The following is a 16,420-nucleotide window of genomic DNA, read 5'->3' on the forward strand; positions in this document are numbered from 1 at the left end:
AAACAGTTTCTTTTTTGTACATCAAACTGCACCGAAAGTGAAGATCTGCAGTATGAGTAATGTATTGATATCAATCCAGCATAGTAAGTGTGGTCCTTTTCAAAGACAGGCAAACAAGCCAACCAAGGAGTGCAATGACAGTACAAAACGCTAATCCTAAGTAGCAAATAGCATCTGTTTCCTAACTTCCACAGAAGTTGGGAAATAAAGGAAGGTTCAGGGGCACTTACTCAGCCTCACAGAAAAACACGAGGAGTGGGAATGTGACATGGGGGACATGCAGCATATTAATAATGATTGCCTCCGCTGGATTTACTGTCATAAAAAAGTACTGTCATAAAAAGCCCCAAAATGAAAAATGACAGTGGTGATCAAACACTGGAATAGGTTTGCCCAGAGTGGTTTGTGCCCAGGAGACACTGATGACCTGTGGAGACATTCAACACCCAATTTGACAGAGTCCTGGGCAACCTGCTCCAGCTGACTCTGCTTGAGCAGTGGGGTTGGACTAGATGATCTCAAGAGGCCCTTTCCAATCTAAATAATTTTGTAGTCTTGAGACTGCAGATTTCTCTGTGATCATAGCTACAGTGGCTTCATCAAAATAACAATTTAAACTGATTTAGGTAAAGCTAATACAAAACAATGATGGAGTGGTCTCAATCCAATTTAAACTGCTGCTAATTTAGCTCGACACTGTAATGACCTGTCTCAACCTAAGTACGACAGATTAAACCAGAACTGTGGATGGCCAGCCACTGTTACCTGCGCCCAATTCTGCTTTGAAAACTACCTGGCTATTCAAACAGCTGTAACTTTAAGGAAAAGTTTCAAGATTGGCGTGGCAGAGGGTTTAAGCAGTGAGTGAAACAGGCACAGATTTCTGCACAGACAATCTCCATTTCTGGTCAAAGAGAAAGTAGTGTGTGAGATGATAATCTATATCTTCCCTTACCATGCATCAAAAGAAAGCATGTACCCGTAAGCATAAACCTAAGATTACAAAATCATTATCAGTTTGCTTTGACAAATACTCCTGCAGCGAGCAAAACCTACCTCTATCAACATGAAATGAAGAATACACAGAACAAATGCCTCACCTTTTTCTACGCTGGCACTACACCACTTGTTGGTGCAGCCTCAAAAGAAGTTCCACGTACAGAAAACACTTTAACCGCTTCATCGCATTGGACGGTGCAAATGACATTTCCTAAAAGAAACGATCACACTGTTTTTACAGAAGACAGTATCACACACACTAATGTAAAGTTATATCCCAAAATAAATGTTTTAGATGATCAAACTGAAAACCTAGGCACTAATAAAAAGTAAATTAAAATACTGGATATGTACGTTTATCTCTATGTTTCTTCATTATAACAATTCCCTTGTTTTAAAGGGATGTAATGCATTCAAATAATCCCTTATGTATTTATTTTTTTTACATTTCAGAAGGAATAAAAACGCTTTGCAAGCATTGTTCTTAAACATAAAAAAGGAGCTATAATTCAAAGTTGATCTTTTACCGTTTCATGACTTCATCAGAACAGAAGACAATGAGGTCTGCTCCAAGTACCTGTGGGTTTGTGTTTCTTCTCAATTGTCTTAGCTATATAAGGTATTTATTTCACAGGGCTACAGGGAAGACTAAACAGAAAAAATGCTGCAACACCAACTATTTTTATTTTATTTTATTTTTTTTTTTACAAAAAGTCATCTTGAAACTGTGAATTAATGGGAAGCAGCTTAAAAACGCAACACAAAATCACATACTGGTAATATAACTCAAAATAAAATACCACCTTGGTACATGTGGTATGATCTTGTATAGTAAAATTAGAAAACACAAGCTAATGAGCCCATCTCTAAATTAAAACATAGGGTCATACAAGCTTTAGAGAAACAAGACTGAAAAAAGAATTACAAATTATGACAATTTAATACTATAAATAATCAGTTTAGTGTCTTCATAATTAGGAAAAATAACCCTGTGGTATCTTAAATCAGAACTAATGGCAACCATATTAAATAAAGTTGGACAATTGACTTAATGTTTTACATTTTACAAAACTGGGTCAGAAGTACACTGAACAAAGAAATAGAATATATATAAAGAAGAATATAAAATTCTGTTCATTTAAGTGAAAGACCTAGTTTCTAACTAAAATCATACAGTACCAAAGGTACTGGTATTACTTAGATTCTCACATATGGAGCACTGCATTCATCCCCACATTTGATTTTCATGAACCTCTGCATTTCAGATTGCAAAGTGAAAATTCCTGATATATTCCAAGGCAGGATTCAAAAAAACAGTTACCAGCATTGGGTCCTTTGCACAAGCACCGCGTACCTTCTGTGATCACTCACCTGCATATATCGTTCTCACAAATGTGTCTGGTGACTTAATCTCAATGATGTCAGAAATAGGGGCAACATCAAGTTTAGCAGCCACTCTGGGAATAAGATTCTAAAAATTAGAGATGAAGAGTTAGCAAAGTAAATGCTGGAACCTGCAAACTGAACATGAGAAAACGTAAAGGAAATAAGGTTAAATCCCCATGTTAAGTAAAGAAACATTTGCTGGCCTAATTTTAACTTCATACGGTTCTGTCTCCGAGTAAAAAGGCACATGTGACTCCAAGATTACTGCAGGACTACTCGTGTAGCTTTAGCAGCCAAGTAAAAACCCGGTATTGTAATAACATTATAAATTTTATGAACCTTACAGTAAGTAAACCCTTAATTCAATATCTTAAATTAGGAGGCTTATTTGCTTCAATAGTTTAAGACTATAGATGCAATATACTCAGAAAATTGACAATTATGGATTGCTGAGTTCTTGTAACAGCACTTCAAAAGAAAAAAAAAAAAAAGCATTTTGGAAGCTATTTATCAGAGACAACAAGAGGAAAAAAACAGTACTCTCCCCGCAGAAAAACAAAAATGTATTCTTTTAAAATTAATATATATATACACTCCTACTCTGAAATTGACTCCAGAAAATTATTTGGCAGCTTTGGGAATGGGAAGGAGGATAACAAGAGCAACATAAGGCAATAAGAAACTAAGGACAGCAAGAGCTTTACTTGGTTTTTCTCCCCCTCCTGTCTGGTACAACACAAAGAGCCCTGACATATTCACTCGCATTAAGCAGTATATAACTATGACAATAGTCATTGATTCACTCCTCTAGAAAAGCACTACTCAATGATGGAAGCATACCCATCACTGATATTAACCTTTACTAAGACACCGAAGATCAAAAATAAGTGAAAAATAGAGGAAAAAAAATAAGAATAAGACTTAAGGCATGTAAAGATTTCTCTTAGCAAAATTACAAGTGTGTGAATTGATATTGACTGGAATCAAAAGTAGCCAGATAGAAGGCTGATAGCACCATTCATTCCACATTGGCAAGATTTCTAAAATATTCTTTTTCCCTAATTTAACTATACTACAACATTGACCAGATCGTTAGTACTAGGGCTCTCTTAAGTATGTACCTGTTAAAAAGTACTTATTTTATTTTTTTTTCCCAGAAAGATCTTCAGTAGAACTTGGATCTGTGTTTTTATGTATTTACAGACATTTCAATCTACATCATAGATGCAATTACTCCCCACAAAAGCATTTGCTCCCATTAGGTCTACACGTCTTCCTATCAACATGGAAATCACACAACAATCTTGATAGCACTAAAAGTGGAACAAGAGTCACCAAAAAATGTTTAATAGGTTTTCATCTCTATTTACTGCATTTTTCCTTAAAATTTTCATAATACTTCCAGATCTCTCAGTGTTATCTGGTGTTACACATTTTATACATCCTGCCTTATGCACACAGGACTAGCTGGCTACTGCTTCTGCACTGCTCCTTTGTCCAAGTCAGCCCATAATAGAACCCTGAAGTGAATCAGTGTTTCTAGCTAATGACTCTTAAATGCACAACTTTAACATTTTTTGAAAACTCCAAATTGTCCATGGCTGATCTGAAAGCCCTCTCTCAGGTATTCGATTTACACTCATACCTATAAAAGAGCCTCTGTCTCTATTCCACAAGAAATTTTTGATACGCTTTGATCTACTTACCTTCCCAAAGGCAGATGCTCCAGCACAAATATGGGTGTAATTAAATTGCTTCTGAGTTGCCAAAACCAAGGGAGTCAGCTCCTCTGAGAATAAATAGATATTGTTGAAAATTTACAACTATTTTATCTTCAGCCAGAAATATAAATACCACTTCTTTTGTCAATAGACAAAAACAAGTCTCACCTGCTAGAAATCCCTTGTATACATCGTGCTGAGCCACAAGAACTTTTGCAATACCCTGCACCTTGCTGAGTTCTTGCGCTACCTGCGGTTACAAACAAATTATTACTGGTTTGTATTATTACTGCACATGGAGGCTTCAACTGCACTTAGAGCTCCATGGTGGCCAGCACCATAAACAAATAGCAGGAGACAGTCCCTACTGCAAATTGCTCACAGACCATAGCTTACTTAAAACTGGAACACAAGAGCACATGTATTTCAAAATCGGAACAAACCTTTCAGAATGAGACACGGATCTGACTCAGCACAGTGCCATACAGGGTAGTGCAAAGGCATTTTTTTGAGTAAGAAAACTAGAAAGCAAATCAAACCTAGAAAAGTTTATCCTCTGTATTCAGGACTACACAATGATTTCAAGTTTATTATAACAGCCAATAACAATCTCACTCAAAGATTATTACTCAGTATTCAAATATACTAATCAAGAAAACAATCCTACTTTTCTTTTACATCAGTCAATATCTACAACACAAGAATACAATGCAAATAAAACCATACAGCGATGTTATGATCTTTGTCCAAATGTTAGGAGCAATCCTTTGCAGCTGACTCTGCCTACTGATGCAATGTATATTTTCAACACTGTATTTATGCATTTTTTTTCCTTTAAATTTGCAGAAGTGAAGTTTAAATGATAAAAGGGTTATTACAGATCAGAGGCAACAGGACTGACAGCGATGTCTGGAGGCCACATGCATTGTCCTAGAACTAACATAGTTTACTGAGTTGGCTGAGAATCAGTTTTACCCTTACAAATTACCAAGAGGAAACAAACATATTCCATAATAGCTGCTACAGAATAGTCTTTTGTCCTACTAATACAGATTCTTACAAAGCAGCTTAAAAAGAGAAAAAAAAAAAAAACACTTCATTTTCTGTGAAGAACTTTTTTCCCAGCATGACATACATTGCCAAACAGACACCATACAGTTACCATTAAAAAAACAAATAAATGAAACATTCCCAATCAATTGTTCTACTATACAAGTGCCAAAGAATAAGGAAATCCAAAGGCAGGAGTATAAGATGGATTTTTTTGTTTTCTTTCTTGATCTAGATAAGTATTTGCTTTCAGTCTCAACGCTGAACACCTGGGTCTTAGTTGCAATTAGTCTTCAACAACCAGAGAGGTTTTCCCCAGCCACTTGTGAATTAGGTGCTATGAATGAATGGGCCTCCTGCACGAGACTGTATGTGCCACTTTCAGAATAACAAATCATAAGCAACAACCTAGCATAAAAAATACTAAGCATAATTATTGTTACTTTTCCTGTTCACACAAGATGACATCATACTGGAAGAAGAGTGTCACTAATGTACTAACTGTACACTGCTTCTAGATTTTGCACATAACAACAGTTTAAACAATACAATAGCTAACAGAGTTAACTCTTACTTAGACAGACGATAAAATCAAGAAACACTAACTTCAGATTTTTAGGTTGCAAACGCGCTCTCATTATGCTACTAGTAGCTGCCTAGTAATAGCAAGACACTCAGAAGCTCCACCCGTCGCAGTGCTGTTTCATTTTTGCTGATGTCTGTTTGCACAGAACAAGTTTTTTTTTTTTTTCCAAATCCTCAGCACCGCAGTATTTATTTTTCAAACATTACAGTGAAATGTTGTTTTAAAAGTTAATTGCCATTTAGTCTTGTAAAAACTTGCTTTCTTAACTTGTAACAGCTTATACTGATACTCTCCCTTGTGAAATCAAAACTATCCCCGCATTTCCACTTCAGAAGAGAAACAGCTCAAGAGCAGGACGTTTCCTGCAGATTAGCAATTTCATTGGCACAGCTCCGCTTCACTAGAGATTATTTTTCAAGCCAGCCAATGTGCTACTATGCATCATTTCACTGCATTCATTACTTCATTCACATGAAAATAGCATTTCCTACCTTGTCACAGCTGGTACCAGCTACCAAACAAGAAACTTCACCTCCAAGACGTTTTGCCGCAGTGATGGCATTTAGTGTAACGGGTGTTAGAGTCTCATTGTTGTGTTCTGCTATGACCAATGTACTTCGAAACCGCTGGAGCAGTGATGTCTTTAAAGAGAGGAGAGAGATGAGATTGACACTTAGCATTTAAGTAAAAACCTTCCTTAAAAAAATCCAACAATTCACAGAAAAATTATGAATTGTACAACTGTATACCAGTGCTGTCAATCAAAACAGACTAAATCTAGATAATATTTATTAAGTAAGCAAAATACTTAGTATTTAATTAAAAAAAAGTATAAACTTGCTTGACTTCAGCATACTAATTTTAAGCAACTAAAACCTTCACAGGAAAATACGAACAATATTAAGAAGAAAGTTTTAATAAATCACGTTTAAAATAAGTTGATCAACCGAACTAAGCACCTTAAAGAGTGAATTTAATTTAACATGAAGGTAATATTAAGATTTTCAGGTGTTTGTGGACTGAAATGCACAAGGAGATTTGACAAGCAAGCCTAAGACCCAGGAAACCAGGAGCAGGAATTAAGTAGTTACTTCTTATTATTATTATTTATTTATTTTCCCATGTGTTTTAGCCAAAATCTTGCTACAGAACTCATTTTTTTCAATTAGTTATCTGTAACAGCAAAACTGTACATAGTAGCAGGATGCCAGGTAAGTAGTCCAGGCTCCCAGTCTGAAAACACACTAATAAAGCCTGTTAAACAGCATCAGGTTTGACTGGTAGATAATCTATTTTCCTTGAAAACATTTTGACACTTTTGTCCAACTCAGTCTACACCATCACGATGTAATGGTGCTCAAATAAGCATTTTCATCAATTCACCATCCACACTGACTTCAGCTTCTAAGGCAATGAGAAGAAGAAAAAATAGACAAACAAACAAACAAAAAAAATCAAACCACAACGTTCTTAGCTCTGAGACTTCCCTCGCTAATTTTCAGGTTAACCTGGAAAAACAGGTTATTCCTCCAACACTAATACTAGGGTTGAGAAAAGGCTAGGGATAGGGAGGGGAAAATTAATCTTCAAGTTTCTGCTTTTCATACACGAAGCCTAAATGAAAACTCCGTTATGATCACTGTAACACAGAAAGCAAACTACATTTATTAATGTGACAAGGCACAAATACTAACAAAATGCTAAAGAATGCACAGCCAAATGCTACTTTAAACATACATTCTGAGCCCATCTGCACTCATGCCAAATAGGTAACCCCTCATTTAAGCAAGAAAAACAGCTCACAAAAATCTGAGAGGCTGAAATCTGGCTATTGGGGTTCAAACATACAATCCTACACCATGTTAAGCTTCGCATGATGAAAGCGCACCCAAGGACTGCTCTGAAAATAATCACAGTATAAATATGTAAATACAAAGATAAGTTTCTGCAGAATCAGGACCATCATTTGTCATTTTGATTAAAATGATAAGGAATTATTGTGAAAGTATTGTTTTTCATATTTTAATGCATAAGCTACTTGTTATGATTAAGATTCTAAGAACGTTTGAAGCCAATTGCCAGTAACAAAATATTTATTGCCAAATAGATCACACAGCATATTTTTGATTATGTTTCATACATCATTTGCAATAAAAGTTATGAGATTTTAGTCACCGTTTGAAGAATAATCCATGCTTTTGTGGCAAATAGCCCACTTCTTAAATGATTTATAGTTGTGTCACAGGGTAAAGCAGACCGTGCTCCTGAAAGATTGTGAAGTTTTCAAATTTCCAAAGGGAGCCCCAGACTCTTTAAAGATTTCTTTAATAAGTGCCTGGCTTGGCTCGAAGCAGCGTGCATTTTAAACACACATTTAGTTCTGACTATATTATGAACTTTTCCCTACATAAGCACTTCACCACCAGAAGTGCTCTGTATCACTGTCATCCAATTCTAAAATAAACTGAGAAATAATTCCTTTTTTAGCCAAAAAGAAGAAGAGTAATGGCTGTTGCTTGAACACACTGGATATTACAGCATTAACTAAATATTATTTCTAAACCGATAATGCCCCATTTTATATTTGTGGGAACTGTACACCGGAAGGCCACTTGACAGAATCACAGAATCATTTCAGTTGGAAAAGACCTCTAGCATCATCAGGTCCAACCGTTAAAATGCCTACATACATGGCATCTCTGAACACAAAGGCACGACTGAATTTAAAACAAATTAAAATTCCCATTCTAGATCTTGGGTAAAAATCCTGGATGACCAAATGAGATTCCGATGTGAGTCAGAATTTTAATATACTAACACAGGTAACACCGCTTGTAAAATCAACTAAAACCAAACTAGAGTTAGCCATAAAAAACAGGCTAATTTATCCAGTCACAGATGATCCTGAAAACTGAGAATCTGCAATGAAGTGGTCAGTGAAGAAGACTGGTGGCTATTTTGATCAATTAACTTCTCCAGCTGCATGTGAGCAGGAACCCCTAACTATGTCACTGACAATTTCTCCACCGGTAACAAGGCAGGATGTCTAGTTTCAAGCCCAGATAAAATAGGAAGGCTAAATGTAAACCTAACCAGCTGACAGCAAAAGCACACTTAATAACACATACAGAACAACAGAGCTACTGAAAACAATGCCTTGAGAGGGAACAGCACTCAGCACATGTGCCATGGAAGGCTCCTGTTGAAAACCAAGTTCTAGAAAAACAGGCTAGCCAAGAAAACCCATCACAATTAAACATCTTGGGCAATCAAGTGTCTTCTCACATGCACACCAGTATACCACGAATGCATCCAACAGTGACCAGCAGGACTGGAAAGTATTTCACCTAGCTTTAGACATCGATCAAAGCTAGGTACCCCTGCTCCCTCTACAGGAGGAACATCTCCACTTTCTTTCTGGAGGAGCCTCACGGAGCCACACGGTGACTCGGTCTACAGTAAAATACACATCTGTGAAGGAAAAGTGTCTGGAGCTTTCACCTCCCTCCTTCCTTCACTCACTGGTGACTAGACCTGGCCTCTGGCTTCCAGATTAATCTAGATGCAGTATGTGCCACTTCAGTCACTCACAGAGCACCAGAGGCCTCGCTGACTCTATCTGCTCAAATTACCTCCAAGCATCTCTTTGCTCCCCACCTGAGAAACCCAGCAATGCTTTCCAAGCAGAACATGAAAACCTTAAATGTAACCTCAGGAATTCTGTGCAAAGAAGCTGAGAACACTCACTGTTACTGCCCCAGACAAACGTTTGAAAGCTGGACACACCCAGTACAGGGGCAGAGAAACCCATGGAGAAGGCCAACAACATGCCATACATCCCAAATCCCCCTTCAGTCTGCACAGGTGGCCTGCTCCTCACAGCAACACCAACACCAACCAAGTGCAAGCCGGTCCTCCAGCACATGGAGGGGTCACCTGTACAACGCACTAGTAGGTCCAGCACTTCTTAAATGTGGATTTGCTGCTTATACACTACAAAGCACATGTACTAACAGCTAGGAAATCAGAGACAAGAGTGTCATAAATCTTTCATTGCTGCTTGGTACAACTGGTGATGAAAAAGGTGCTAACTGCCTCTACAGTCAATAGTTGACAGCAAACAGCCTGCAGCCAATCCCTAGTCATGATTTTCTTCGCTATAAAAACAAGCCAGTCAGGAAACAAAGTTCTAAAGCAGCTTAATAGAAATTAAGTATCAGACCCATTGGCACTGGACAAAATTCCCGAGAACAGCCTCCAGGGACAAGCATTCAGGGTACAAATCCTAATAAAGACAACGGCTACATCCCTATACAAAAATAAATAAATAAATAAAGCCTAATTGACAGTCTCACAGCTGCAAAGCTTGGGGGGGGGGGGGGGGGGGGGGGGGGGGGGGGGGGGGGGGGGGGGGGGGGGGGGGGGGGGGGGGTGGGGGGGGGGGGAGTAAAAAGGGGAGTAAAAAAAAAACTATTTGGAAAGCTCAAGGAGAGGAGGGAGCTCTAGCAATGAAGTTTATACTTCTTGAACATCTGTAGAGATCTGACCACAGAACTGGTCTGAGACACTTAACTCCAGGAAAGGCTTTGCTAAAGGTACCTGACTTGAAAGGGAGGAACTACAACTGCAAGAGGGGAAAAAAAAAAAAAAATAATAAAAAAAAAAAAAATCTTAAGGATTTATTTAGGAATTATGATAAATTACAAAGGACTTGAAACAGCAGTTGAAAGATGTAATACGGAGGTTCTTCCAGATGTATCTCACGTGAACTGTTAGTAAGCAACAGAGCTGTTTTTAAACACAGACAACACTACTGGCAGTACACTCAGGGTACGTGAATACACTGAAAAAAAGGCACCAGTCTGAGCCAGCCAACGGCAACTGAGGGCTACATACAAAGCATTTCCTGAGGCTACAAATAGAACCCTGTGCATTCTGAGTAAGGTCCAAATTCACTGGTATGTTTCAGGCTATTAAATCAATTTATTTGAGTTATCTCAGGCTAAAAAAAAAATAAAAACCAACATATGCATCATGGTGTGTGTATACATATATATATGAAATAAAATACACTGTTTTAAAAAATATCAGGAAATTGGGAGCTCTGAAGAAATCAAGAGAAACTGAAAGACTCATCAGCTGTGAAAACTGGGTCGTCCCCCAAAACACTGTAAAGACAAGTTATGACTACCTGCTCCATATCACATAAATATTATGCAAGTGGCATTATCTTTATTCAAAAGCTATTTTATGGTAAAATACTACACTACAGAGTAAGAAATAAAACCTTTTAGTTAAGCCCATCTCCACCTGAAGATCCCCAATAGCTTCACAAGAAGAAGCCTATTATTTCATTTAATGAGAAGCCAGCTCTGAAGCATCTCTTTTCAATAAAAAAACATCACAGAAACAAGATCAAATATTATTCTATCTGGATCTTTAAAACAAAATCAGAACCCTGAAATATTAGACAAAGCAAAGCAGTGCTCTTAAATGGAGAGCCACAACATCCTTCACTCTTTGGCTCTATTGTTTTCTTTTTTTGAAGAAGCAGCATAGAAGTGAGGAAGGCCAAGAGATTCATTTATGTCTTTAAATAGCCAGGACGAACACTCTTTGCCCTTCAAGAATACCCGAAGGATACACTCTAACTTCAGCACAGGCTGAATGACAACTGGACACAAATTTCAAGGCACTGGTATGATATCCACCCACAGTGAACTTGGCCTTGCACTGCTGTGCAATGTCATGGGGGGGGGGGAGAGAAAGGCAAGAACTCAGGCACATACTTATCTAGTTAAAAAAATAAAAAGAATTTTAAAGGAATATGCAATCAGTTATTTCATAGAGGTATGAAAGTTTGACCTCAGAACAATCCTGATGACCACAAGCTGATACCAATGACAAGCAATCATATCGATGCTACTTCTGACATATGTCTAAGCTCACTGTTAGAGCATTCCAATGACTCCTAGGCAACCTATTCCAAAAAGTGACTAACCTTTCAAAAAGATTTCTTAACACCTGCTTTCATTCTTCCTAACCATCTTCAACCGCTTTCTTGTAGTTTAACTGTACTGTTATTATTTTACTGTCTTTGGACTGGTGAAATGGCTTATTCCCACTGCTGCACCAGTTCTTTTTGTACTTGCACTCATACCCCTCAGTCCTTGTTTCTTTAAGTTATGCAACTCCAACCTTTCCTCAATGCTTGTACTTTACAGACCTCTCAAACTCTGTTTTTCTGCAGACACTTTGGAACTGCACAACCCAAAACCCCATGGAGTGTTTCAAGTCTTAGTGCTGAACAGAGAACTGCTTCAGGTCTCCCATCGGCTACTTTGTACCCTGCACGTGGCAGATGGACACAATGTTTGACTGCTTTTATAAATGTATAACTTTAGAGGCATAAGGCTGAAACAAGGAGTTGATTTCGTTTCCAGGTTGTGAAGCTGAATCAGGTGGCTAACTGGGGTAAATTATTATTTACACAGCCAGAGCATATGTTCTAGGAGCTCTTAAGGTCATAAAGACCTTTGCTCTGGAAACCCTACAGTCTAACAATTACTCAGAGACATCTGTGATTACAACAGCTACAATTTTAGATTCATTAAATCATGTATGTTCTGGTGTACCTTTGCTCTTTAAACCAGTTTTAGTACCTCACAGCGATTAACAAATATCTTTATTATTTTAGAGCTGTCCAGGACTGCAGTACCTGTAAAAGCATTCAAGATCTCAACTGGAAAGTCGGGAGATTTAAAGCTCTTTTACTCTGGCTATCTGCACACAGTTCAAGTGCACGTCCCGGGATGTTCGGGGAGACTTCATGAATCATCTGCTGCAACTAACCTTGAGTTCACCTAGCTGTTAAATTTGGCAACGTGGGCGCAATGGCAGAGCAAGCGGCCTCCCAAGGCCATGGAGTTGAGCAACGCGAGGGTCACCACGGCCAGCAACGGGCTGCGTTTGTCTTCAGCTCCGGCCCGCAGCTCCCGGCGCTGCGCACAAACGCTCCGGTTCCGCACGGCACCGAGCTGCCGGCGAGCGAGCCCCGACAGCCTCTGCCCGGGCCGCAGGCAGCCCCCGCCCGCTGCCGGCTTCGGGACGAGCTCCCGGGGCCGGGGCCGGGGCCGTGCCCGGCTGCTCCCGCTGGCTGCCCGGGGGCGCTCCCGCAGCGCCAGGCGCCGGCCCCGAGCCCCTCAGGCGGCAACTTCGGTCCGTGGCAGGGGCGGGCTGGAGGCGAAGCGGAGCCCGGGGGGAGCGCGGCCCCGGCGGCGCCCGCCGCTCACCCCCTGGCCGCCCCCGCCCCTCACCTCACCGCACCTCACGGCCGCCCCCCAGGTCGGGAGGGGCGGGGGGGGGGAGCCCGCGCCCCCCGCCCGCACTCACCGCCCGCCGCGCGCCCCGCGCCGCGACCGCCCGCAACATGGCTCCGCCGCCGCCGCCCCGCGCCGCTCTCGCGAGAGCCGCCACAGCCCCGCCGCCACCGCCTCATTGGGCGCCCGCCGCGGGCCAATGGGCGCGCTCCGCTGCCCGCTCCTCGCCTCTCTCCGCCGACGGCCGGCCGCGGACAGCGCGCGGCGGGCGGCTGGGGAGGGCGGGAAGCGCGTGAGGGGCCGGTGGCGGAGGGCGGGAAGCGCGCGACAGGCGGCGGGATGGGGCGGGGCCGCACGTGCCGCAGCTCCCGCAGCCCGTTCCTGTGAGGGGCCGCGCGAAGCCCAGTGGAATCAGGGAACCTTCCAATTAATTTAGGCCAGAGGAGCTCGAAGATCAGCGAGGCGTTGCCAAACACACCGCTAAACCGTGTCCCTAAGCACCGCGCCTGCAGCCGGCCCTGAGCGCCGCTGCTTCCTTCCCATCCTGAAGTGGTTTGGGGAAAAGAAAACAGACGGTTACGGCCCGTGGCCCGCTCTTCCAAGAATCGGTGTGGGGCTGCAGCACATCAGTGATTCGTTCCACGTTTCTGAGGCACCCGCAGGAAAGCAAGAGGCAAGCTGACCAAAAGGGCTCTTCAGCCTTGCCACAGCCTTGGCACCGGATCACCTCTAAAATGCATCCAGCCACACGGCTTTCACCTCAGATGCCAAGAAGCATTTCAGCTTTACAGCAAAACGTAGCCAGGTCCAGCAGCACAAGCGTCAGAGCGGACACTACTTGGTCTCAAACGCCTTGGGCAGGGAAGAAAGGCGGCTGTACTGCACACTGCAGCTCCCCGGCCCCAGAACAACAGCAAAACAAGGATGCAAAACAAGAACATCCTCAGCATCCCTAGCTCAGCCATGATTTCTTTTCAATTAACTTGTTTTACTCATTAAAAGCATGACACACAATTTCATAATCCTATTGTCAGCTCCAAAACGGAGCTTCCAACATGCAGACAGCACATCTCATGGGGATGAACTCTTTAACAAACAGAAGCAATGTACGTACACCTAAAAACGCCAGAGCAAAGATAAACAAACTGATTACATATGAGTTTGGGGGTTTTGTTCTGTTTGTGAGCACCTCAGACCAAAACAGAAGTGAGGCACTCCATCAAAGTTGACCCAATTGCATCCTAGCTTGGAATAAGTTGTTCCTTCCCCCACATATCCGCTTTAATAGCACACGGGTATTTTGACGAGCAGGGTGACATTGCCACCTGCCAGGTCAGACTTCATAGTGTAGTGTCACCCATCCAGAGAAGTGACAGGCTGTTTATTTTCTGTTTATAACTTTGATTTTAAACCTCAGCAACACTTAAGATGCACGTAATCTTTATTGAAACTGGCTTGATGCGGATTACACCCTGAAGCACAAAGGAAGTCTATCACGTATGGCCAGTGTTTTAGGAGCTTATAACTGTAATCAGGTAGGGATTATATCAGCATGATCCATATTAGCTGCACGGTGGCAAAAGGCTTTTTTCTACTTGACCTTCCCACCTAAGGCATGACAATAAAAACAGTAAAACACGCAACAAGCAGGTGCTGCTGAAGGTGGAGTCACTGTCTAATGCAGGCAGAGGATCTTACTCTGTATTTGAAGGAAAAAATGAGTCCTTAATTAGTGGAAGCAGATCCATTTATGGTGCATTGTTATCCAGGATTATTTCATTAGGATCTGCTGACCCAATTTCTGCATTTGAAGGGGAATTACATTTTTTCACACTACAAATCAATAATGCTGATTGCTCAAACTTATAAAAATAGGGTTTCAAATGAAAGCAGGTACCTGCACTGGCATATCTAACAAAGGCCACAGAAGAAAATGAAATGAGCCATTACAAATATGTCATCATGTCTGCATCAGAATCGGATTTTGGTTCCCTTAAAATACATAACTCCTAATTAAAACATATGGAATCCAGCTAATACAGTCTCATGACTATGGGATTTAGAGAAGGATAGGAATTTTTTTTTTTTATTACTGCTATGATGGCCCCTCTGGCAGGGTTCATCCTCAGCTTACTCCTCCCACCATCTCTGGGCATAGCTGACTGGTAAATTAGAAGAGCTTCATTTGGGAAGCTTCCCCAGCACGCGAAAGGATTCGCCTCCTAATCTGTCAAAATCCAATAAGGTTAAAGCAACTGCAGCCTGCTTAGGGCGCAGCGGGGCTCTCCAAGCCATGCAAGCGGGACCCATGGCCCAGCACCAGACAAGCAGCCACAGGGAGAAACGGGGTGAAAACCCACCTGGGAAGGGGCAGTGGGAGAGGTCTCTGCTGCTGAAATATTTCATGCCCACGCTCTGTAAATCTACTCGACCAAAGCAGTTCAGCAGCCCAGGACGCTGCCTGACCCCCTACCCTCATCCCTTCCCCACAGACAGGGAATGGAGGCAGCTCCCCAGGGCCCTGCTCTCTGATCCCCATCCATCCTGCCCCTGAAACGCATCTCAACACCTTTCAGTTCCTTTACATTGAAAGCCCCAGCACAGGTGTGCTTAATGCTCTGCCCAGATCACCTTACACCCTCCCACCTGCACGCCTCCAGTCAGCATTTTGTCTTTCACAAGGCCTCTAGAGGGCTCACCAACAGGGACAATGTCACCAGCCCCATTTCCAAAGCTGGGGATGGAGGCAAGCACTCCCCCAGCGCCACCCCACAACAGCCACCAAATCAAGCTAAACCTACAAATCCCATTTGCAGGTAACAGCAGGCAGCTGCGTTCCCTTCCTCATCACCTCCTCTCCCATGATAACCATTTCCAGGTGCTGACCAGGTAATGAGGGAGCAACACCGTGTTGTGTTATCTGCAAGTTGTCACTGTTCCCAGAGAACGTGGTCACCGACGGAGTTCAAGCTGCCCCTCCTGCTGAGGACAGGCACAGAGGGGAGCCGCAGCCTCTCCCAAAGCGTGGGCTGGGGTTCCTGGGCAGGCAGCTCCTGCTGCCCAAGAGAGCAGTGCCCAGTAGCAGGGGTGAGGGACAGGCATCCCAGGTTACAGTCCACTCCCCTCCTGTGCCGATGCCTGTCACGGCCGCCTGGTGACCTGCATCCCTCCTCTGGTGCGCGCCTCGCCTCCTCGCTAATGGGAGATGCGTGTAAAATTCACAGCCAGGTTGTGTCAGCATTATTTTTTAAACAGGGAGCTGCTTTTTCTGCCTGTTACGCTGCTGGGGAGGAACCTGGAGGTTGCAGTGCTGCCACCAGCCCACTCAGCAGCAGAGACACCCAGGGGAATGGCCCTCC

General features: G+C 42.2%; 1 protein-coding gene across 1 annotated transcript in view; it reads right to left on the bottom strand.

Annotated features, from left to right (window-relative positions):
• Positions 1-13,176, bottom strand: part of ETFA (electron transfer flavoprotein subunit alpha) — a 32,262-nt gene extending 19,086 nt beyond the window's left edge. Inside the window, 7 exon segments of the mRNA XM_032194755.1 lie at positions 1,101-1,121; positions 1,124-1,210; positions 2,371-2,470; positions 4,092-4,174; positions 4,275-4,356; positions 6,234-6,383; positions 13,135-13,176. Of these exon segments, the coding sequence (XP_032050646.1) occupies positions 1,101-1,121; positions 1,124-1,210; positions 2,371-2,470; positions 4,092-4,174; positions 4,275-4,356; positions 6,234-6,383; positions 13,135-13,173 (562 nt within the window). The 5' untranslated portion in view covers positions 13,174-13,176.
• Positions 13,177-16,420: the final 3,244 nt, after the last annotated feature.

The sequence above is a fragment of the Aythya fuligula genome, chromosome 11 (genome assembly GCF_009819795.1).
Source record: "Aythya fuligula isolate bAytFul2 chromosome 11, bAytFul2.pri, whole genome shotgun sequence".
In the NCBI taxonomy this organism is placed as follows: Eukaryota; Metazoa; Chordata; class Aves; order Anseriformes; family Anatidae; genus Aythya; species Aythya fuligula.